Source organism: Furipterus horrens, unplaced genomic scaffold (assembly GCF_987537825.1).
Source record: "Furipterus horrens unplaced genomic scaffold, mFurHor1.1.pri manual_scaffold_1, whole genome shotgun sequence".
In the NCBI taxonomy this organism is placed as follows: Eukaryota; Metazoa; Chordata; class Mammalia; order Chiroptera; family Furipteridae; genus Furipterus; species Furipterus horrens.
In genome coordinates, this window is record NW_028327171.1 from 129,452,935 (window position 1) to 129,477,864 (window position 24,930).

General features: G+C 38.9%; 1 protein-coding gene across 2 annotated transcripts in view; it reads right to left on the minus strand.

Annotated features, from left to right (window-relative positions):
• The window catches only part of NCKAP5 (NCK associated protein 5), a 1,035,979-nt gene that overhangs the window by 213,505 nt on the left and 797,544 nt on the right, over positions 1-24,930 (minus strand). For both annotated transcript variants that reach the window (XM_090279418.1, XM_090279420.1), the window contains 2 exons: positions 15,544-15,612; positions 4,764-4,802 (listed from right to left, as the gene is read on the minus strand). In XM_090279418.1, the coding sequence (XP_090135544.1) occupies positions 4,764-4,802; positions 15,544-15,612 (108 nt within the window). The remainder of the gene's footprint in view (positions 1-4,763; positions 4,803-15,543; positions 15,613-24,930) is intronic.

A 24,930-nucleotide genomic window follows, 5' to 3' on the forward strand; every position in this document is an offset into this window, starting at 1 on the left:
AAAAACATTTCTGGAAAAGGCTGGCCACATTTCAGACTAACTAAGGTTCTCAACACCAAACCCCATTAAAAGGCAAGGCAGTCACTAAATGTGTGACAAATCATGCCAGCTCTCATCAGGAGGGAGTGATGAGTTTTGTGGCAAACTGAATAGTATGAGCCTTCATCTTAAAGACATTTGGATTAAAACAATTTAATTCTGGGTGATGGCTAAACAGTTCATGTAATCAGAGTAAACTGAGCCCATTACCAAAGCTAGTTGACAGTCTGAGGATGAAATGCTGTCTAAAGTCCCTGACAACTGTGAAATTCTACCATTCAAATTAAGATTGATGTTGAGAAAGCCTGACTCAAAATTTACAGTCAGCTTTGACTCCATACACGGAAAATTCTGAATGTTCTTGCTAGTGAGTTCTGGCAATGTTTCCAGAAGCTCCAAGAAATGTATTGGCTACCTTGCTCTTTTGTTTTATTTGTTGTGATCATAGCTAATGATTGGATTTCAATCCATCTGTTAATTTTCATAACATCTCTACCTGCTGAGCTATAGTGGGAAAAACAATAAGTGATTGAAAGGGATCATTAGACTAGATGGTGCAGAGGACAAGAGCACGGAATTTGAGTGCAGTTGCCTTGGGTGAAAGGATGAGCTTTGCCACTTCTGACAAATAGAACTGTGGGTAAATTGCTTTCTTAGTCCTATCTCACAGGGCTGCAGTGAAAACAAACTGACTCAATGCGTTTAAAGTGCTGGACATAGGGTGTGACTCTTTGTAAGTGCACAGTAAATACAGGGGTGGGTAGAAGTAGGTTTACAGTTGTCACTATAGAAAATAATACAATATTATAATACGAGAATGAACTATGTTTCATGTATTCAACTGCAAAACCTACTTTTCCAAACCCTTGTATAAACAGACCCTCTTCAAGGAACCAGATCCTACACACGCCATTGCTAGACAAATAGACCCAGATGGCCTGTCTGCCCTCCTACATGGGAAACATGTAGGAGTTTGAAGTTCTTTCAGTTTCAAGCTATAAAATTGTGTTCTGCTTCTATCTGAATGGTTGTACTGCAAGATTCAGGATACAGGAGGATTATTCTATGTTGGTGAAGAAAAGAACACCATATAACTATTTGGTTACCCTAAAGAACAAGCAGCTAAGACTGAGATTGTTGATATGATGAAAAATAGCTGCAGGGAAAAATGAGTTTCTTCCAAATTTGGTGTTAGTGGTAAACACACACATACACACACACAATCATTGAAGAACCTAGGAGAGTAACATTTTCAGTGAATGTAATTGACTTAATGAAGATAAATGTATTTCAGACAAAAATATGAGTTTAGCTTGGTTACTGATTGCTCTTGTGCTTGTCAAATTAAACCTATGATGTAGGGTCATAAATGGATGTGAACTGGATTTAATATTGTCACTTCAGCATTATGGACCTATAGGAGGTACAGACTGCTCTCTTAAGGGAATCCACACAGTTTTAATATCAATTGAATTAATTGACTAGGGCAATATATGTACACTTAACAGAAACTGATAGTTTATGGAAATAATTTTTTTTCTATTATTATTGTGAAAAGAAGTACATTCTGTTACTTCAGGATGCTTATCTGGGACAATTCAGGGTATGCCATGAAAAATGATTTTTTTTTTGTTGCCCAGAGAAGAGCTGAAGCCACAAGAAATTACCTTTGTGTCTTAACAAATGATATATTCTAAAATCAAATAGTTATGACTCTAATTTCACATCAAGGATTATTTTTGTGACTTGGATAAATCATTCAAAATTTCTGTTTTTACTCTGTGCCTCTTTAAGAGGTATATTCTCTTTAAAATTAGTTTTCTCATCTGCATTTTGGAGACATTTTATTTCCTATATTGTGCTCTTAATTAAAGAAGTTTTAGTGATTGCTGCAGCAATTTTACAGTCCCTATAAAAACTGGGAGGCACACGTTTCTGCAGAACATGATTCTTATGGAATCTTAGAGAGCCCTGGCATCTCTTCCTGCCTGATCGTGTCCCTGAGGTATGCTATCTCACGGCAACACGTCCTTCTGTGTCTCACTGTTGAACTGTACTGAGGTGGATTTATCTGTTTACTAGTTACTACTGGGATTCGTGTAGCTATTTTTTGTGGCTGACCTGAAGAGTCCCATTTTCCTTTATATCGTACCAGGCAGTTTCCTTGTCTCTTTCCTGAGGCACCATTTAAGAGGACAGGCATGAGAAGTCTTTCAAAAGTTACACACAGAGCTGCAACAATGCTCCCTTCAGTCTTTAGGTTTGTAAGTAAATGAGCATAGTTTCCAACAGGAGGGAAGCTGCTGAGAAGTTAAAGCCTTTGAAAAAGAAAAGGCATTCAAATACGTTGTGACAGAAGGTGTTAATTGTTCTTCAGCATCTGTTTCTCCCCATCTTCCACAATACTATGTCAATAAATGTTCAGCTGGGCCCATACCCAGAATAAAGACTTCATTACCATCTTCCTTATAGGTAGCTTTGTCACTAAGGTCTTTTCAAGGAGATGTAAGTAGGGAGATATGAAAGCTTTTGAAAGTCTCTTTTAAAAGACAGCTGGTGTGTGCCTTTTACCTTTTTCATTTTCTTCAGTTTTTTTTCCTTCCTGATGGCTGGAATGTGGCTGTGATGACTGGAGCTAGAGCAATTATGTTGGACCGCGAAGTAACCTTGGAAATGGAGGTCATATCTCACTGAATAACAAGATAGAAACCAGGAATGGCAGGGACTCTGTGGGCTTTATGGAGCAGTGTGGCCATATCAGCCCTGTACTACCTACCTGTGGATTTAGGTGTGAGAAATAAATAACATTTTTAGCTTATGTAAGCCACTATTATTTTGGATTTTTGTTACTCAAAATGGAACCTTATTCTAACTTTACATAAGTATACTCACGTCTCATTACATTACGTGATGTTAATGTAAAACCTGAAGTAGTTAAAATCATTTGCAGCAGGAAGGATATTCTGACAGAAGTAGTTAGGGGAGAAAGTCTTACAAAATATTATCACAATGCCTCTACAGTGTAAATTTAAAATAATATTTATTTTAGTATATCTGTGAGAAGTGGTCAACCCCTAATAAAATTATTTTCAACTAAAAAACAAAATGTCATAAATTATTTTAGCTCTCAGCCACATACATCCTCCTTGAACAAGCCACATGATTTAAGATTTCCTTTCAGAGAAAGTTTCTATCTCACAGAAAATTAAGAGAACAAACAACATGCAAAAGGATTAGAATCTGGCCTGTGAGAAACATTATGGAAGGAGATGGAAAAGGGTCAATAAAATTCACCAGCCAAATGTGGGCAAATACCTACAGTTACTAACTCTGAACCAAGAACATGATATTACATGGTCTGAAGGCAGAACAGGAAGACAGCAAATGACTAGGTTCAGAAATTTCATGCTTAGAAATTATATTTGTTTTTCCCCTAACTTGATCAAGGGATAATAGACAAATATAATTATTAATGTATTTAAAGTGTACAATGTCGTCGTCGGCAGCCGTCCGTCTTGAGAGACGATGGTGTAGCTTCTTAAGAGTCTATCTGCACCACCGAGAATGGCTGTGCAGTCCGACTCAGGAGTGACACGGTATCTGTCTCCTCCCGTGTTGAATCGACATCTTGCGATGACGCTGGAGTGTCCTCTCCAGTGAAGCTGAAGCTACAGAGCCTGGGCGGGGTGATATGGAGGGTCTGCTGTTGCCCATGCAGCAGACCCCCCCTCTCTTCGCAGCTGAAGGGTCCAAGGGAAAGACGGAGTCAATACAGCTTGGCTTCAGGTGCGCCGCAGGAGTTGCCGGTGTTGACTACAACGTCAAACCGCCTTAGGGACTCTGGCTCTGGATTTTCTGTCGGGGTTTACTCCCCTAGCCTTTCCCCTGAAGAGGTATGCCGCAAGGCAGCGGAGGTTTTTTGGAGTCAGAGTTTTCCTTCTCTGATGTACCCTGACTGGAAGATCGAACCAGCGACACTTAGCTCGCAGGCCGACGCTCAATCCACTGAGCCAAACCAGCCAGGGACAGTGTACAATGTGATGATTTGACATATATTACATTGTGGAATAATTACCAATATCAAGATAATTAACACATCCATGACTTCACATAGTTAATTCTTTGTGTGTGTGTACTGTATGTATGTGGTGTATGTGTATGTGCAGTGAGGATAAGATCTACTGTCAGCAATTTTCAAGTATACAATAATACTGCCATTTATTTTATATTTATCACCACTCTAAGAACTGGTCTACACGCTTCCTTTCATATAAGGACCACAGCAATTCTGGGAGGTAGGCATTGTTATCCCCATTTTACAGAAGAGGAACTAAGGCCCTGTTACTTTCATAACCTCAAAGATCTCTTGCTAAAATTTTGGTTTCTTTTAATGCTGCCTATTCATTTTACAGGAATTGGAGGGATCCACCAACCTATTCAATGTTTGTGTTTACTAAGTAAAAATGATAGGTTCGCTACTCATCTGGGTACATGGAAATCTTTCATCTTCAAAGGTTCTCTATACTTTACCAAGAGTTTGAACTTTAGGCTTCTATTGGTCACTGATGTTACTTCATACACTATCTAAAATACATACAATTTTAACCTAGTAAGTAAATAGAAAAATATGGCATCTATCAATCACAATTGCCTAGTTTGACAATATGAGTTCCAATCTATTCACATAGGTACTTCGAAAATAAAAAAGCTAGCAAGTGACCTACCTTTTGTGTGAGTAGAGCTTGAACAACTTGGTTGGCTACCTTTAAAAAAATAAAGAAAAGAGTTGTCATGATAATAATGAGACTTTACACATATGGACTCTAATTTACCAATAAGTTTCCTATAGCTTACTGTAGCTAATTAGCTCCTCATTTGCCTCTTTCCTCTACTTACAGGATACCTGATTCTTTTCATAATAAGCCTATCCTTCTAGGTAAATTTTTCCCAAAGGTGACCTTGTTGTTAATTAAGAGAGTTATTCTGGAAAGAGCATTCATATCTTGACTTTCGCATTTCCATATTTGGAAAAATAATATCTGCTCATATGTAAAGTACTCCAAGAAGGCTAAAGAAATGATATAGTGCAAAACACAATTCTAATTATCTGTACACAGTTTCCACACTTTGCTGATTTACAATGTCCTTTGCCTCTCCTTTCTATTCTTTTGCTGGGGGACTATTTCACTGCATAAAATTACTTGCAGTAGAAGTAGGTTGGATGGTGGAGAACAGGGGCAACTCATTGTTTCCTATATGCTCTACTTTCTTCCTCCATGTTTGACTTATACCATCTTTTTGTCATTACTACCTGTAATAGTCAGGTAGTTATTTGCTCCAATACCCATTTTCCCCTTCTTCCTAACCAATAAACCCTTATTTTTGACTGTGCACATCAAACTTTACTTCCCAGTCCCCACTGTAATTAAGTGTCACTCTGTGACAATCTTCTGGCCAATGAGTTATAAGAAGATTATTTTCTTGGGCTTATAGAAAATCTCTAAAAAGAAGGGGGCTCACCCTTCTTTCTCCTTTTCCTGTCTGGGATATGAAAGTAATGGCTGTAGCTTCGGAAGCCACCTTGGCAATGGAAGTCACATATTAAACATAGTTGGGCAGAAAAAATAAAATAAACCCAGTCTTGATAATGCATGAAGCTGTACTGTCCATTTTTGAATTTCTATGTGAGAGGAAAATAAAATAGCCACTGTTATTTTGAGTTTCTTCCAATGTAAATCCAAATATGACTTGTACTACTATGTTAACAGAACTCTAATTTTCTTTAGGTTTCAGGTAGTTTGGGAACAGTGGGAGAAACAGGGTCCCTCTCAGCCCAAGGAAGTATGATTATTCTAAGACAATCTTGGCAAGTCCATTCCCTCATGATAATTGGCTTAGAATGTGTTAACATGTGCCATGTGACACAATTTCAGCTACGGGCCACATGTAAAACCAACTGACAGATCTTTGGTCCTGGCATTTTCAAGGATCTGGCATTTTTCTAGATCATTGCATAATTTCTATATCTATTTTTACTAAGATTTCTTTTTCACCTGCAGATTTCAAAAACATTTTGAAAATCACTTACTGAACTTCACCATAACCTTGAAGCTTTGTACCCAATATGGATACTATTGATAAAATTAAAGTGGACAGGTAAATTATGTGGTATTTTTCAGCTAATACATAACAGGTAGTGTGATAACTGAAACTGACAATGTTAAAGATCAGTCAGAATATTTAAATATCCTTGATATGAGGTTCATTCATTTCACACTTCATTTATTCAATATAAATTTATAGAGTATTTGCAAAGCTAGATGGCTGGATGTGTTCCTTGGTTTCAGAAAGATCATAGCTGGTAGGAAGTTGGCAAGAACACAATTATAACACAATGTGATAAGTATGTAATCACCTTGGTAATTCTCACATTCAACCAAAGGGAGAGTGAGATACTTCCATCTTCTTTTTATCTTTTTTTAAAATATACTTTATTGATTATGCTGTTACAGTTGTCCCAATTTCTTTTCCCTTTGTTCCCCTCCACCCAGTGACTCTCCATCCTCCAGTAGTTCCCCACCTAGTCCATGCCCATTAGTTGTGCATATAGTTCTTCTCAACATCTTCCTGTCTACTCCACTTCCTCCTACTATGCTTATTTCCTGTACCATCTCCCTCCCTTCCCCCCATTCCCCCTCCCTGCTGACCTCCCCCCAATATGTTCCCCATACCTATAATTCCTTTCCCACTCTCATTGCCTACTTAGTTTGCCTTTGTTTCAGTTCCCTAGCTTCTGTTGTTGGTTGTTGTGATACAGTTTTCATTTTAATGTTCATAGTTTTGATCCTCTTTCTCTTAAACAAGTCCCTTTAACATTTCATATAACAGTGGTTTGGATCTGATGAACTCCTTCAGTTTTACTTTGTCCTGGAAGCACTTTCTCTGTCCTTCTATTCTGAATGACAGCTTCGCTGGATAGAGTAATCGTGGCTGTAGGTTTTTTCTTTTCATTACTTTGGATATTTCTTCCCAGTCCCTCTTGCCTGCAGAGTTTCTTTTGACAAATCAGCTGATGGTCTTATTGGGACCCCTTTGTACATAATTCTCCTCTTCTCTCTTGCTGCTTTTAAGATTCTCTCTTTATCCTTAATTTTTGACATTTTGATTATAATGTGTCTTGGTGTGGTTCTCTCTGAGTCCAGTTTTTTTTTTTTTTTTTTTTAACTCTCTGTGCTTCCTGGACCTGTAAGTCTATTTCCTTCCCCAAGTTAGGGAAGTTCTGCTTCATTATTTTTTCACATAATTTTTTAATTTCTAGTTGTTCTTCACCTTCTGGCAACCCTATGATTCGGATATTGGCCTGCTTATAGCTGTCCCATAGGTTTCTGAGCCTCTCCTCATTTCCCCCCCTTTTCGTTTCCTCTTGCTGCACTGGTTGACTGTTTGTTCCTTCCTTATGTTCCGATTTGTCGATTTGACCCCTGGTTTTCTTTCCCTCACCACTAGTTTCGTATGTGTTTTTGTTCATTTCAGCAGGACTAGCCTTCATTCCTTCCCTGTCTTGTTTAAGATCTGCTGTTAGATCTGTAAGCATTTTTATAACCAAAGCTCTGAACTGTGTCTCAGAAAGATTTCCTATCTGCTGCTTCATTAGATTAGATATTTGCTGTTTATTCAGCTGTGTCACCAGGATCTCTATCATGATCTGTACCAATCTGACAGTTTTGTGTTTACCTTTGCTTCCTGGGCGGGGCTGTCACACCTCCTATAGGGGGCAGAGCCCTGTGTACTTGTCACAACCTGGTGACCCTTCTCACCACGCTGTGGCATTTTCTGTGGGGGTGGGGGTCCAAGATGGATTCCTGCCATTCACTCTCCGCTGAGAGACCGGGAGCCTCCTCTCTCCCCATGCCCTCTGGGCTTCACAGTCCAAGGCCATGGGGTTCTTCCTTCCCTGGCATTGGAACTGTGAGCTGACAGGTCTGGTCTACAGCCAGGGGTGCTCCCCAGGCACTTCTCGCCTCCCCTTAAATATGGGTATGTGCTTACTGCCGTCCAGCCGCCATCACTGCTGCTGCTGCTGCTGCTGCTGCTGCCACCGCCGCCAGCACAGCTTGACCTCTCTACCCAGGCTTCGCCCTCCTACCCGTCTGGACAAGCACCACTTCTTTATAACTTCATACATTGGACTTCCATTTATTTTCTGGAACTTCTGGTTATTTATGGTTTTGTGGTAGTTGTATTCCTTCTTAGTTGTGGAGGGAGACAGAGCGTGTCAGTCTAGGCCTCCAACTTGGCCGGAAGTCTCCTGTGTGTCTTCTTTTTATCTTGATAACAAATTTATTTTTGGTGATACTAAACTATGTGTACTTGTATTCCTATTTAGGATAGTGGAACAGATTGTGGTAGGAATATTTTCATGGAGCTTGTTTTTGACTCAATATTGACAAAATAGCACATCCTAAATAACAGCATGCTACCAGTAAATCTCATAGACTATTAAAATATAGGCTATCATCAACATGTGTTAGGAGGCATTCACATCACCAACAGTAAATCACTAGAATCAGATTACCTATAATTGATTACTTGAGTGGTAGGCATGAGTGCATGAGAGGCGTTTTTTTTTTTTTTTTTTTTTTTTCTGTCAGAATCCTTTCCAAATACAATTTTTTGACATTAAGTAAAAAAGTAAAGCCTTTCATTAAAAGTATAGTTTTGAAGAAAAAGTTTTCTTCATTTGCTTTTTTTTTTTCCCACTAGAACAAGTTAAAAAAGTAATACCTAAGAACTATGATAGGCCAAAATAAACCATGTTTTCCTTAACTGGTATTTTTTCTGTTTCCTTTATCCTTTCATTTATGCATGATCATAATGGTGATAAATGTTCTTTAGCACACATAAACTAACCAAAAGCATAATCTTGAAAATCTTTCCGTTTTTAAGCATTCATTCCAATTTGTAAGTAACTAATAATTTAAAGTCTAACTATATATAATATCATCTATTTTATTTTTGCCAAAAAAACAACACAGAAGAATTGAACTATTCATGCAGCTTGAATGAGGAACAATGTACCAAAGTTAATTCATACCATCAATAATTTAATTCTTTTAGATCTCAAACTTCGGATTTGATTTACATTCTCATAAAACTGCCCAATATCAATATTTTCTTTTCTTCCACTAAATTGGTCCTTCACTTAAACCAGTCTGTGGAACAGTGGTCACATAAAATAGCTCTCTACATGATTTAGCAGGAGACATAAATGGATATCCGAACTGTAACAGCCCGCAGGGGTAAATACATTGTCTTTGCAATCAAGTGTGTTGCCCTACAGGCTTAATAGACTATCTCTGACACAGTTTCTTCTGGCATGTACTTTGGACAACTGTTTGCTCTACCTGAAAATTGAACAAAGATACAGAAATGTATTATTTCTTTACCCACTGACATGGGGTTTTATTACTCAGAAGCACTCACAGATTCTTTGCAGAACAGCAGGCAGGTTATACGAGTGCTTTCTTGGGAACTATCTATAAAGAGAGCGCCTGGGTTTTGTTACTACTTTTAACTGCTAAGCTTACATGATGCAGCAATAGAACAGTTGTTTGGAGCCTGTGACCTCTAATAGGTCACACAGTGATCCCTGGAATGTGCCCCTGTCCTCATCAGAAGATTATACCTTTAGTATTTGGGTTGCAAATAATCACACACTTGCAGGCTCAGCTAATGAGAACAATTTACTTTCAGTGTCACCTGACAACTTTTTTCTCCAAAGAACAGAAAAACAGCAGCTAGACTGGACCAGAGGAAGTTGAGACACACTGAGCAAAGCTGGCAGTCACAAAGCCCCTGGTTGGTTTTACAACTTCCCTGAGGCTTTCTGTGGAGAACCCCTACCTTTGCTTTGCTCGAGGAGCCATCAGGGCTGTAGGTGGGCAGAGATGCCAAGGAGAAGCCTCTGGTACATGTCTCCTTTCCTCTAAGTAAGAATTTTCAGACAAGCCCACTCCTCTACAACCTGGCTGGTATATGTACAGTGCTTTGCTCCTCTTCCCTGTCAGGCTCCCAGGGATCATGATTCCTCCCAGCATTTCCCTGGAAAGTGTGGGCAAATGGAGGAGGAATCAGGGCTGTGAAGCTGTCAGTTACGTTATTGCAAAACAGTCCCTGAAGCTGAATGAGAAGCCCCACCTGGGAGTTTATTCAGAGAAGGAGCCCATACTCACCACTTCTGGAAGACAGCCCAGGACTTGGGGTTTGGGGAGGGGTTAGCAATTCAAAGGCCTTGTGATTTGATATTTCTCGCCTCACTGCCTGGTGGTCTCACTTTCATCTGCTATTTTATCATGTAAGGCAATGGCCAAGTCAGTAAGGTAATTTAATAATTGGTTGAAAGAGCACACATTCTGGAAAACATGCTTTGGAGATTTCTGTTATTTTTAGCTTGGTTTGTTGTCCTGAAGAGCATTGGGCAGAATCACTAGAAAGCCTCTGGTTTAAATACTGCCTGTGTTGATGTTGATTCTATACTGATATTTACAGGATAGGAGGGGCAGCCTTTATCTAAGTTGTGAAAAATGCATGAGATGATAGATATGACCAGAGAAAGCACCCCAGACAGTACTGATATAAAGTAGTCACCCCATCAATGTTAAATCTGCATTGTCAGTCAAACTTCAGAGAATAAAATGCATTTTCAGGTAAGCAGTTAAGAAAGAATGATTTGAAAATAAGGGATTTTATTTGTAAAGGAATGAAGTTTGTATGTGTGTGTGCATGTGTGTGTAATATGAATGTGTAACTATAAATCAGTAAGCACCTATATTATTTATTTACCCTGTAAAAAAAATTCTGTAAAATACTAGAAGTGGGAGAAATTCATTTAAACATATATGTGGTATTCCAGTGAAAACTAATGCGGAAATTAACTTGCAGCTGATAATCTCCATTCATTTGGTCATTCAAGAAATATGCATTAAGTACCAAGTATGAGCAAGAGTTGTGCTGGGCACAGGTGCTGTCTCATGGTGGTCAGAGTCTGGGGCAGACAAAAGAAGTACAACAGATCACCTGTTGATGTCACGGTCCTCTCATGAAATGAACATTTGATACATGTGAGAGCCGTAAGCTGGATCATCTTCTATCTACATCTATAAAGACACTGATTGAAAAAGTGATATAGGGTCCAGATGTCAGATATGCAATGAAAATGTCCTGATAATGACTCCATAATCCAGTCTTGGTATTGTATATAGACTAGGAATCAGAGAGAAAGTCAAGAACTATTCTTAACAACCTATTTCTACCTTTATTTAGCCTTGGTTTAAAAGAAATTCTAGTGCTTTCTTCTTTTTCTGAACTACATCCAAAGGTATAGTTTTCCCTGCCCCTGTGCTCTGAAGTGTGGAGAATGGAGGAGAAGTCAGAAAGTACTCCATATGGCTTCCTCACTGATAGTATGGAACTCTGGCCAACTTGGATGGTCTGAAGGGAGGCAGGTTCTCCAACTTCTGCATGCAAAAGTCTCACTTGGGATGTTTGGTAACATCGCCAATTCCTTCATGCCTCCTTCTGCTTAAGAAGGGCTGAGTGAGTTCTGAGAATCTGCATTTGTAGCAATCATTACACATCTTTCTGACACAAAAGGGGCCCAGAAATGCACCTTGAGAAACACCGAGATAGGGTTTATGTTTGCTCACTCAGATGCCATTGAGGAATTGGAAATAACCCACAATTTCCACATGGGTCCCTTGTTCTTTCATCATCCAAGTTTGGTGAGGCTTTCATGCATGGAAGCTTTCTAAGAATGCTCTCTAAGGCACAGCATTCAAAGAACCTAAGGGTGGTGGTTCTAATTGTGGCTGAACATTATGACCCCTTGGGGTGCTAAAAAATAATTTTAACTCCCAGGCTGCACTGTAGGCCAGAACCAGATCAGTTCCTGAGGTGGGGCCCAGGCAGCAGTATTTTTAAATCTCTCCAGGTAAGTCCAATGGGTAAGTAAGGGTGAGAACCACATGACCTACTAGATCCCAAACTTCACCTGCTCCAGCTTCTTCTGCTGAAGATCCCTTTCAGTTATGCCTCTCACCACCCGACCACCCACCCACCACTCATGCCCTTTGGTGACTGTGCTGCATGTTCTCTAAGTTTCCAATGCCCCTGATTTCCCTTGTGAGTTCCCTTCATATTATTCCTCTGTGATTATCCTCCCACCTCACTTTTGCTAGCCTGGAGGCACCTTGATTTCCTAAGGCCTGGGTGAGGTTGACTCCCAATAAAGATTTATAGGACACAACTGAATCCATCTAAATGCAAGGCAGCGGTTTGAGGGCGATGTTATTTTACTTATTTTATATGTGTCATTACATTTCTCTATGTGGGAATGAACTGGCTTAAAGGAACTGGTCAGAGCAATACTGAGAATAAACAGCAATCCACTGCTTGCCAGTAAACTTGTCTGTCAAATAGCTAGACAAAGACATTAGACTCAAACATTAAAACGTGATCCCCAAAGAAAGTCAAGATCAGTCCTTGGTGTTGCAAGGCAAGGTGATGAGGAGCTAGGTAGCAGTAGAGGTGGTGGTGGAGTGGTGAAGCATGTGCATGCATTTGTGTGTGCATTTGTGTGCATGTACCTGCCTAGCAAGCATGTGTGTTTGTGTGAGAATGTGTATCCATGGATGTGGAAACACCCACATCGGTAGAACGCACATGGAATTCTGACTACCAAAAGTTTTCCCCAAATCCTCAATGTTCTTCATTTCCCAGAAAATAAGAAGCAGTGCAAAAGGGATTGGAGAATATTTTAAATGTATTATTTTATCCATCTGTGTACGTTTTCTGAAACTGACTAGCAAGGAAATAACTTACATGAGAACTTACCTTGTTAGTTTGCCTAATTAGTATAAAAAAGCCTTGAAAAGAATTTCCAGTTGGCATTATTACTACATTCAAGTACCCCTTTGAGAGTGTTCTCTTACAATGCATGGGAACAGATTGTCTACCCTCCTGGAATTAGTTAAAAAACAACTGGCATGTGCAATTGGGAGCCAGTATTCACGAATACAAAACATTTGTATTGCTCAAAGGTGCTTCTTTGTTGTGAATCACCTCTTCAGCAACAGTTAATGTTTGCAATTAAGAACAAAGGAATGCTCCCTCTAAAATATTCTATCTTCAGTGGAAATTTCATATGCAATGATTTTGTGGGTGAAAACTGATGTTTTGCCCAACACGTTCTGATGAAGCTTTCAGAATGCAGGCATAGGAAACGTAAGGGAAAACAGAATGCAATTTTCCTTAAAGAAATGCTGTGATTGATGGGGAAGTGTGACTTGTAGGACAATTGTGACAAATAAGATGTTACTGTGGTGTGATCCACATAAATTTGACTTCTGACTACAGATGAAGTCTCATTGGAAATTTCTGTGCAGGAGGTTGAAGTTCCTTTAAAGATCCTTGGATCTACTTGGTCTTTCTTGCCCTAAACTCTAATTGGACCAAGAATCCGGGGAGTAGGTGTGAGAAGTGCCACCTGGTCTCACTAGATTCTGAGTCATCATTTTCCCTTTCATGTCAATTACTTTAACTTTGGACGTTGTAAAAAATTGTTGAACCTTTTTAAGTCCAGACAGGGCAGAGAAATGCAGATGCCATTTTGAGTAACTGATATATATGACTAGAAATATCAAACAATTGAAATATTAAATATTGAGTGATTAAATTTTGGGGGGGGGCACAATTTGAGAGCTCTTCATAGAGTAAATGTAGTGCGAAGTGGTCTGTGTCATGAGGGCAGCAGTTCTAAACTGCAGGGGTGTTTCAGCATCGCCTGGGGGGCTTGCTGACACCGATCACCAGCCAGGCCCACTCCTTGCTTCTCTAATTCTGTAGGTGTGGGTGGGGCCTGACAATTTGCATTTCTAATGAGTTCCCAAGAGAGGCTTATGTTGCTGGTCCAGGGGATGACCTTTTAAGAATCACTGGTGTATATAGTTCCTCTCAACATCTTCCTATCTACTCCACTCCCACTATGCTTCCTAATTTCTGCACCACCTCCTTCCCTTTCCCCCCTCCCCCCTCCCTGCTGACCTCCCTCCATAATATTCCCCATACCTATAATTATTTTCACACTCTCGTTGCCTACTTAGTTTGCCTTTGTTTTGGTTCCCTAGCTTCTGTTGTTGGTTGTTGTGATACAGCTTTCATTTTAATGTTCATAGTTTTGATCCTTTCTCCTAAATAAGTCCCTTTAACATCTCATATAACAGTGGTTTGGATCTGATGAACTCCTTCAGTTTTACGGGAAAAGAAATTGGGACAACTGTAACAGCATAATCAATACAGTGTATTAAAAAAAAAAAAAAAGAATTACTGGTGTAGGAAAACGCTGAACTCAACTGGAGCTCTGAGGAGGGAGGCCACTTCCGGTTTGAAAGGAGAAGGGAGAAGGGAGGTATATGGTGATGGCAATCATGTCAGAACTGGGATTTCAGTCAGTGTAACCTGTCACCTTACAGGACATTGGTGGGGAGCTGTCAGGAGGAGGAAAGTGGTAAGAAAGATCAAGAGAAGTTTGTTAGAATAGTAAGGAGAAAACGACTGAAGATAGTTTCCACTGGTAAGTTAATTAAACATAGTTTTTGTATTTTCTTAAAATGTATGTCAGCTGTTTTGTAACAGTTCTCAAACTGAAGGATATAGTATATGCAAGTTTTACACTATTGGGCAGACAACTAAAAATGTCAACCCGTTAATAACCCCAATCACCAACAATATGTCAGATGAGAGTTTGTCTGTGAGACCCACAGCCAGTCCTGGCTGGGCATGTGGTCCGGACTGGCAGCACACTCCCTGATGAGAGTGAGTTGGGAACAGTTGAAGGAAGAATTTTCCCCTCACCTCTCAGGAATCCTGGAACGCCCACCACCTTTGCTGTCATCTCTTCATTATCATCAAATAATATTTCTTGAGTTTACTCATGTGTGGGCCCTGTCTTCTTCTGTTCTGCTCAAATTTTCTTCTTCACTTCCCTTTCTCTGTCTGCCTTGTTGCCAATATACTGATTGTTTCCCTCTGGCTGACAACTGTGCACATCACTCCACCCACTCTGTCAGTTTTGGTTTTTTTCTGAAATGGCACCCTGTGGGAGACGAGGCGCAGCATGCCCTGACGCGGCTGCGCTCACAGGTGAGGACGTCATACCTGCTGCACAGAGGAATTCAGTACACAGCGAAGCCTACCCCAACTGTGCCTGAGAACCTTCAGCAATAACCAAGGGAACGTTACAGATGACTGTGTAATAGACTAGGGAGAGAAGGGAAGGGGAGGAGGGGAGACGGACTGACCTTCCTTCTCAATGTGCACCTGTTTACAACCTTCCTTTGGAGAACAAAATGTTCCTGTCCTGTGGAGGCTGGTAATGAACATGTATTCAGATTTAAGGAAATTCTAAACTGTGCAGCCTCTTATCAAGGAGCTCTCTGTTCCACTTACCTCATCAAGACATCTCTCATACTGTTGCCTTTGATTTTCATTTTCCAAAGCCAATGCTGAATTCTCTGCCTGCAGGAAGATACAAAAATAATACAAATAAATCAATGAAATGTTGTATTATGTGACAACGTATTCAATACAGTTACTAAATATACCTCCTCAGGATCCAAAACAACCTTTGAGAAGAGCCTTTGACAAGTTTGCTCTCTGTACTGTTATAAATATCTCCAGGATAACTTCTGTCTTACCATCTTGCTTCATAAAAATACATTACCACTTAAAGAAATGTGAAACTTGATATTCCGAATAGGTAGCAGATCAAATCATGGCCTGATGTGAGAGTGTTCTACGAAAAGATTACAATGTTTATTTCATTCTATGAAAATCTAGATATAAGAAATGTCTCAATCCATTTCATTAATACCTGTCCTGGCTTCACAACTCAGGGTTTGTTTAGGTCACAGAAAAGACTCTCAGGTAAATCCATGAAAGCGCAATTCCAAATGCAAGCTAAACATGTTGCTTTTCTGGTTAATCAATGACTTTTGAACATACAAATATAACAAAAATTTTGAGAATTAAATTATACCTAAGAATCCTTCTCTTTTTCTCACTTGTTTTAAAATTACTGCTTTTCTGTTCCTCAGAGCAATGTGGGTACCTGAATGCTATATAGATTACTATAAGGTACTAAACTGAATACGGTTAGTAGGCTACTACGTGGAATAATCAGGGAATAAAAGTAATCAGAATAATCATAGCAGATTTTAGGAGGAACATTACATGGTAGCATAGGAACTGCCCTCTGCATCTGGTGACCTGGGTCCACTTCTGCTGCTGTTGGCCCCAGCCTGAATTTGGAACTGTGCAAGATAACCCTCCCCATGGGTGCCACAGTGACCACCCGCTTTGCTCCCCAACCCCTTCCCTACAACCCTCCTTGTCATTTGTGTGGGTGTGAGGACAGTAGAGAGCTCTGAAACAGTTATTTCAAAATTATTTCAAGCCCTCCAGCCCCATCAGCAGCTCCTGTCTCCTGTGGTTACACTTTCTATACACCCCTCCCCAAATTATAGTATAATTTTTAGGTGGTAGATAGATCAACATTTTTCCTTTATAGTTTCTATCAATTATTTAACAAATTTATTTGGAGATAATTTAAAACTTATGGATTATTTGCAAGAATAGTATGAACTGTTACCCTTTCCTCAGATTCACCGATTGTTAACATTTTCTTACATTTGCTATATCATTCTCTTTCTTTCAGTTTTTTTTTCCTGCAACTTGAGAGTAAGTTGCAGATATGATGCTCTTTATATTTAAATGCTTCTGTGTATTTCCTAATAACAAAGACATTCTCTTATAAAACCAGAGTTTAGTTTTCAAATTCAGGAAATATAACTAATACAATACCACAACCTAATCTATAGTCCTTATTCCAATTTCATCTATTATCTCCATAATGTCATTAGAGCACATTTCTTCCATTTCAAATTCCTATTCAGGATCATGCATTGCAGGATGCTTTAATCTGGAATAGTTGCTTTGTGTTTCATACTATTTGTTGACTTCCCCTTTCATTCTCTTCTTCCCTTCCTCCCTTCCTTCCACCCTCCCTTCCTCCCTCCCTTTCTCCCTTCTCTCCCACTGTCCCTCCCTTCCTTCACTCTCTCCCTCCTTCCTTTTTTATAGAGGGCAATTATTTTCTGGAACGTTCCTCAATTTGGATTTGTTTCAACTTTCATCATGCACACCTGGCAGGAATAGCACAGAAGTCAGCTGGGTCCTTCTCAGTGCATCACATCAGAATCATCTGAGGTTCATGTGTCCTATCATTGGACATGTTAACTTCAATCACTTGGTTAAGGTGGGACCTTCCAAAGCTCTCCACTACTTGAGATGATGAAAATATCTTACCTCTTATCAAGCCTTCATCTACTTGTTTTAGCAACCATCAGTGAGTCTTCCCTGAATCAGTGATTACTTTGTTTGCAAATGATGATTTCTACCATTTCTCTACCTATATATTTTGAGTGGTTTTCCCATGCAATTATCAGTATGAATATGTGGATTCTTATATTACTGAAAAGGATGTACATTACTACTGTTAGTGTTAGTTTTGATTATCAAATCACCCCTAGCTTTAGGAAGGTGAACCCTTTTGCTGTGTCCTTTGGACCTGTTTTCATCATTTAAAAACCACTTTCTTCCTTTTTTGGCACACAGATGTGTTTCAGGTCCATTTCCTTTTTTTCATGCCCCATCCCTGAAATTGACTTTTTCCTCAAGGAACCTGATTCCTTTTAGTTGTGCAATGATATTTAGAAGCTAACATTTGGGAGTTAATGTGTGCCAATGGCTAGGGAGGAGTCATTGCTTCTAGTTCCTTTCAATGGAAGAATCTCTCTATCCCCCTTTCCCATCCTTCCTATACACATACATACATACACACACACACACACCCTCTCAACCCCCATAGAACAAGGAATTCTTCCTTTTGCTATTTTCCTATTATTTATTTTCTAGAGTATGGAATGTCAATATCATACTCATTTTTTCAATCCTATAGTGCATACAAAATTTTTAACACTACAAAATAGAGCATTAAGAAGAATTCACGACCTGGCTGGTGTGGCTCAGTGGACTGAGCACCAGCCTGTGAACCAAAGGGTTGCTGGTTCAATTCCTAGTCAGGGCTCATGCCTGGGTTGTGGGCCAGGTCCCCAGTTGGGGGCACGCAAGAGGCAATCACACACTGATGTTTCTCTCTTTCTTTTTCTCCCTCCCTTCCCTTCTCTCTAAAAATAAATAAAATCTTTTAAAAAAATGAAGAATTCACAACTTTTTTCTTTTTTTGAATGAAGGCATATAGCAAAAATACTGTGCTCAAGATTCCCTCAACATTAGTATGGTTAAACTATTCACTTGGAGTACAGTTCACTTTATTTGTTTCTGATAGTGTTCAAATTTAATCTCGCCTCTTTTTGTTCATTGTATTTCATTTTTTTTTTTGAACATGGAAAAACATGAACATGATTGCAAAAGTCACAATCATACTAAAAGGTACATGCAGTGAGGTACCCCCTCCTATCCCTCAACCCCATTTACATCCACTTTTGCAAGTTCTTTAATTCTGTTGATTATTCTTTTTTTTTTTTGTCTTACTTTGTTACTATCTAGTTAAAATCATGTCTCTTGACTCCCTCCTATGACATATGCAACACTCAACTTTTCTCTCACTCCTTTTTCCCACCCACTCTCTAAATGCATTCTTTCTATTTTATCAGAGCACATCACCGCCACATACTCTAATTTCACTCTGCCCCTCATTCTTGTTTTAGCCTCTTTAATGGATGATGACTGGGGAGGTTGCTCATACTTCCCTTTTATTTCTATGGCATGTTAAAATTTTCCCTCTTTCTTTTCCCCTTCACAACCATGTTTCCAAATGACACCTCCCCATTTCTCTTGGCTTCCTTCTCCCCAGAAACATTGCCTCTCTGATGCAGCCACCTCAGGCCCCACAGACTTGCAGGCCCTGCCCAAAGCCACACTGGGGACCAGCAGTCTCCACCTGCAGTTGGTACTGAGCATGCGCTGTGGACCTTCTCATTCTAGAAGTGCTTTCTGCATACCCTCTGCTGCTACCCTCCTGGGACACGCAAGCTTACAGCCACAGTTCTGTGGGTATTTGGTGTTTATTTTTCCACTTACAGAAACTTGAAGTTCTAGTGTTTTGTTTTCTGGTAATGCAGACAATGTGAGTTATGTGTGGTTTTGTTTGTGTTCCTGATGGTTTGAGTGTTTTTATTTTTATTTTTTGAAGATGTATTATAAGTTCCAGATTTAAGCCAGTTTGAAGCTTGTTACTTAGCGGTGAAACTCAGGGAAAGTGATTGAACTAGGCTGGGGCACAAGTGAGGTGAAGTGCTGAGGGAAAATCTGTTTGGAGGTGCTCTGGCCTCTGGGTCATCTTGACCTAGTTCACAGTCTGAGTCCCAGGATTCAGCTCCTGTTTCTTCTTCAGGTTTCAGTGCTAACCATCGGCTTTGACCTCATCTCTCTGGGCTCAAATCCCTGTTTCAGCAATGCCTCCAGCATTCCTGTCCCTAAGAAGAGATTCTGTTTTCCACTCCCCCTATGGACAGACATCTGTCACACAGCCTGATCCTTCTACCCTCAACCTGCTTGTCTGTTTGAACTTTTAAAGTACTGGTTATACATGGACTGCGTCTTCTCTACTCCCCACCCAGACTAAACTGAAAGCTTTTCTGACTTGCTGCTGTCTCCTTCTGGGATTGCTTCAGCCTGGCACATTGAACGTCCTCTGTGTCTGCAGCTGGTATAACCTCTCATTTCCTTACTCAGCCCAGGCAGGAGGGCTGGTTCCAGGTTCCAGTTTTGTTCCATTGAAGTTTACCTGGCAATACTGGGTTGTGTAACCTTCAGCAAGCCATTCAACCTTTCTGGCAGGTTTACAGTTCTTTAGCAAACACATGGAAGAAACAAACTCACCAATCTACAAAGTGACTTTCAGTTCACATATTCAGATATCATGATACACAGGGAAAATACCGGAATTTTGATTCCATAAACCCATTGCTTTTTAAGGAGAAATTTAGGTTTTGCAGTCTGTTGGTTTTAGCAAGGCAATGACACAGAGGATAATGGGAAGAGATAGAGGAGAGGATGGCAATGCTAGTTTACATTGTGTTCACTTTAAATGTCTTGGAAAAAACAGGTAAGGAAATAAAGCTGAAATGGGAATTTATATGGGATGTCTATATCTTGCTCCTACCCACAACATCACATTGCAATAACACTACCTTCGATCTGTTTGGGTAATTACCATCATTACACCGTTTACATTGCTTGCTCCACACTTACAGCTCTGACAATCTATTACAGGCAAGTAAATTAAATACCTAAAGGGTGCTACTGAAGACACAATAGTCACATTTATGGTGAATGTGTTCAGTTACAGAGACCAATTTAATTAATATTATCCTACATATCCCAGGAGAGAATGCAGATTTTAACAATTATGCCAGCGAAGTTAAAATAATCTTGAACTCATGATTTTCTTTAATGCATTTGCATTTGTTAGAAATTCAGGATTAAAATGCTACTAACATGAGGCAACAGAGGAAAAAGTTAAGAAAAAACCCCCCTTAATTAAATGTGATTTAAAGAAACTGTGACTATTTGTGTAACAGGGATGGGAAAGGATAAGGCAACAAAGAAAAGAGAAACTGTAGGTGTCGCTACTGAGAATTACAGAAATGACAACTCAGGTCTTTTCCACCTTAAATAAGTATGTTATTAAATCAGTGCATCCAGAGGGTGTAATTAGAGCATTCAAGTGAACATAACAGTGGATCTTTGTGTTCTGCTTTTTATTCCCCAGCAATCAAGACCTTCTGCGAGACAGAGTCCAAGATGTAGAGGATTTCCTGCTTGGTGTGCTTTCCTCATGACTCTGAATTTAGGGATCTAAACATACCTGTATGTTTCTGATTTCACCTCTAAAAGTCCTCAAATGTCTGTATAAAATTGAAGCATCTAATAGGGCAAATCCATATTGTTTTGGTTTAATAATTAATATATACATATTTAAAAGGAATTTCTTTACTCAGGGGTCTTGCCCTGTGAATAGATATGCTTGCCAGAGCTTACAACTCATTGAATAAACTGATGCCTCTAAACTGCTGTCCTAGTGATACATTCATTCTCTGAGTGCTTATATTTAAAAAGTTCTCCATACTATGAAATTGTTTTCTACATCTATGTTTGAATGTTTGTGTCTGCTCCCCCCAATTCATATGTTGAAATGCTAATGCCTAAAGTGATGATAAGCACCTTTGGGAGAGGGTATGTCATGAGGTCCCTTAGGAATGAGATAAGTGTCCTTGAAAAGCAGCTCTGAGAGCCTGTTAGCCACCTTCCACCATGTGAGGCCTCGGGAAGAAGGTGCTGGCCATTAACGAGGAATATAGCCCTTACCAGAACTCGACCATGCTGACACCTTGATCTTGGACTTTCCAGCCCACAGAACTGTGGGAAATAAGTTTCTGTTGTCTATAAGCCACACAACTTTGAGCAGACTAACATAATATCCTTTTCCAGAGAGCAAAGGGAGAATAGGTCCACACACAAAAGTTCCTTCTGTATAAAATAACAACTCCATTGTAGACTTTTCAGCTCTTATACTCTGAGGTCCCCGCTTATCTGTCCAAACTGATATTTTTGTGGCTTGATAGCATGTGCCATCTATCGAGTCAAGCCCAGCCCCTTCTCTCAGGAAGGTCCCGTTCTTGTGCCTTTGGGTCTGCTGTTCTAGCCTGGAATATGCTCCACTTCCCCACTGGCCTTTCTATATTCCACTAATTTTTTGTGGCCTGGCTCAGCTCTGAACCTAAAATACTTAAATGGGGACATATTTGAATTTTAAAAAGTAATTTCAGATGTACAAAAGGAGTTTGACCATTACAAAGAATTCCCTGACTCCTTTCACTCTGACTCCCTAAATGTTACCTTTTTTTGTTTTTTTGTTTTTTGTTTCTTAACCTCACTTGCTTTATCATTGGTTTTATACCTATCAATAACCAGATATTTTACAAAGATCAAAACATTTGTAAGTTGGTACAGACACGATGCCCCTAAAAAAAGAACAAAAGACATTTTTCTTACATAACCAATACAGAGTTATCAAATATAATAAATTAACTATGATTCAATATCTAATCTCTACAGACCTTGTTCAAATTTTACCATTTATCCCTCTAATGTTCTTATCTAGCCTAGGATCTAATCTAGATCCCTAGAGCTGCATTTAAGCTATCATTTCTCTTTAGTCTCCTGCAATATGGAATAGTTCTTTTGTCTTTCAAGAGTACAGCTCAATTATTTTGTAGAACTTCCTTTCATTTGAGTTTGTTTGATGTTTCTTCATGGTCAGATTATTTTTGACAAGAATACTACAGAAATGACATTGTGTCTTTCTCAGTACATCAAATCATGGGGCACATGATACAAGTTATTCCACTACTAGTATATTAACTTTGATCACTTGGTTAGGATAGGATCTGCCAGATTTCTCCACTAAAAGTTATTAATTTCCCTTTGTAATCAGTAAAGATCTAGAAAGTTACTTCAAAACTATGTAAATATGCAAAGTTTTTGAGATTGTGCAAATATCTGAATATTTATGCTTTTATTCATTTATTTTAGTATCTATTGATGGTATTTTGCCCAAAACTATTATTACAGTGGTAAGTACCAAATAGTGATTTTTATTTTTATTTGTAAATATAGTTTTACTTACCTACATACAATATAGTATTATATTAGTTTCAAGTATACAACATAGTGATTAAGTATTTATATAACTTACTACTAAGTGATCACCCCAGTAAGTCTAGTGCCCATCTGACACCATACATACTTACTGCAATATTATTGACTATATTATCTATTCTGTACATTACATCTCCATGAATTTTTTATAACTGGCAATTTGCACATTGTAATACCCACCCATCTTGTACCCATTCCCTCAGCACCACTCCCATCTGGCAACCATCAAAATGTTCTCTGTACCTATGAGTTTGGTTCTGTTTCATTTGCTCATTTATTTTGTTTTTTAGATTCCATATACATGTGAAGTCATATAGTATTTATCTTTCTCTGACTTATTTCACTTAGCATAATACCTTCTAGGTCCATCCATGTTGTTGCAGACGACAAGATTTCACTCTGAGTAATATTGTGCCACCTCTTCTTTATCCATTTGTCTATCAATGGATACTTACGTTGTTTCCATATGTTGGCTTTGTAAATAATGATGCAGTGAACATAGGGATGCATATATCTTTTCAAATTAGTGTTTTAGGCCTCTTTGGATAAATACTCAGGAGTAGAATTATTGGGTCCTTCTTTGTCTCGTGTTATAGCCTTTATTTTAAAGTCTACATCAACTTTTTTGTTTGTTTGTATGAAATATTTTTTTCAATCCCTTAACTTTCAGTCTGGTGTTATTTTATTTTATTTTATTTTTATCTGAAGTGGGTCTCTTGTAGGCAGCTTATGTATGGTTCTGGTTTTCTTAGCCATTCAGCTACCCCATGTTTTTAGATTGGAGCATTTAATCCATTTTCATTTAATGTAATTATTGGTAGGTATGTGGTTCTTGCCATTGCATTATTCATAGTTTTAGTTTCCTTTCTTTCTTCTTCTTAATGAAATTCTTTCAACATTTCTTGAAATACTGGTTTGGTGGTGATGAACTCCTTTAGCTTTTTCTTGTCTGGGAACCAAATAGTGATTTTTAAATTCCCTTATGCCTCCTATCTTGATTAGTTTGAACACAATCATAAGAAAGTGTCATATATTTTAACACTTGAATTGAGGTTAAAGTTTCATGAATATTATTAGTCTTCTTCAGCTAGAATGTAAGTCCTTTGAAACAGGAATCGTATCCTATATGCCTCTTTTCAAAAGAATACGATTAAATTGGATGCATTTTTTTTTACTATAGTTTTGAGTGAATACTAAAACTAACTTTGATTTGATTTTTATATTTACTTAATATCAATGAGTTTTTGTTAGTAGTGTATAAGGCACTTTTACCTATGTCCTCTCAGTGGTAGTCATACACACACATGTGGACACATTCTGATGTATCCTTTTTTAAATAACACCTTTTAGGTAAGTAAGAAATTAAGCAAGTGATGAACAATTTTTACCCTTGGCATATGTCAATACTAACTTAATTTATTAACATGGTGTCTATAGTTTCCAAGCAAAAAATAAAAAACAGTACTCATTATATAGCACATTTTGACATCTGGCAGAATATTTCAAGTTTCAATTTCTATACTTAACAGTATGGGAGACTGCGTTAATAATGTTAATTGTACTCATCATTAGAATTGTCATAGCAGTAGATTAAATATGGTTGCAAATACTTTATGATGTACCTCCTTAAATCTGGGCTGGCCTTACTGATGTGCTTAACCAATAAGATGTGGCTAATATGCCATTTTTGAGACTTCAAAGGCTAGACCATGAGCTTTTCATATTCCACCCTGGGCTCTTACAACACTAGCTCTTGGAGTCTTGAACTGCCTTATAAGAAGTGTGATATCTTGAAGTGGTGTGAAGTCCAAGCCATGTAGAGAGGCTCTGGAGGATCAGAATGCCTATGGAAAGAGACAGGCATGGGGCAGAGAGGACAGACACGTGGGTAAAGAAGCCACCTTGGAAATGACCTTTCCAGCTTCAGCTGATATGACACCACACAAACTGGAGGTGAACCATCTTGCTGTGTCCTTTCTAAATTTCTGACCCACAGAATTGTGAGAAAAATAAAAGTCCTTTTGAATCTCA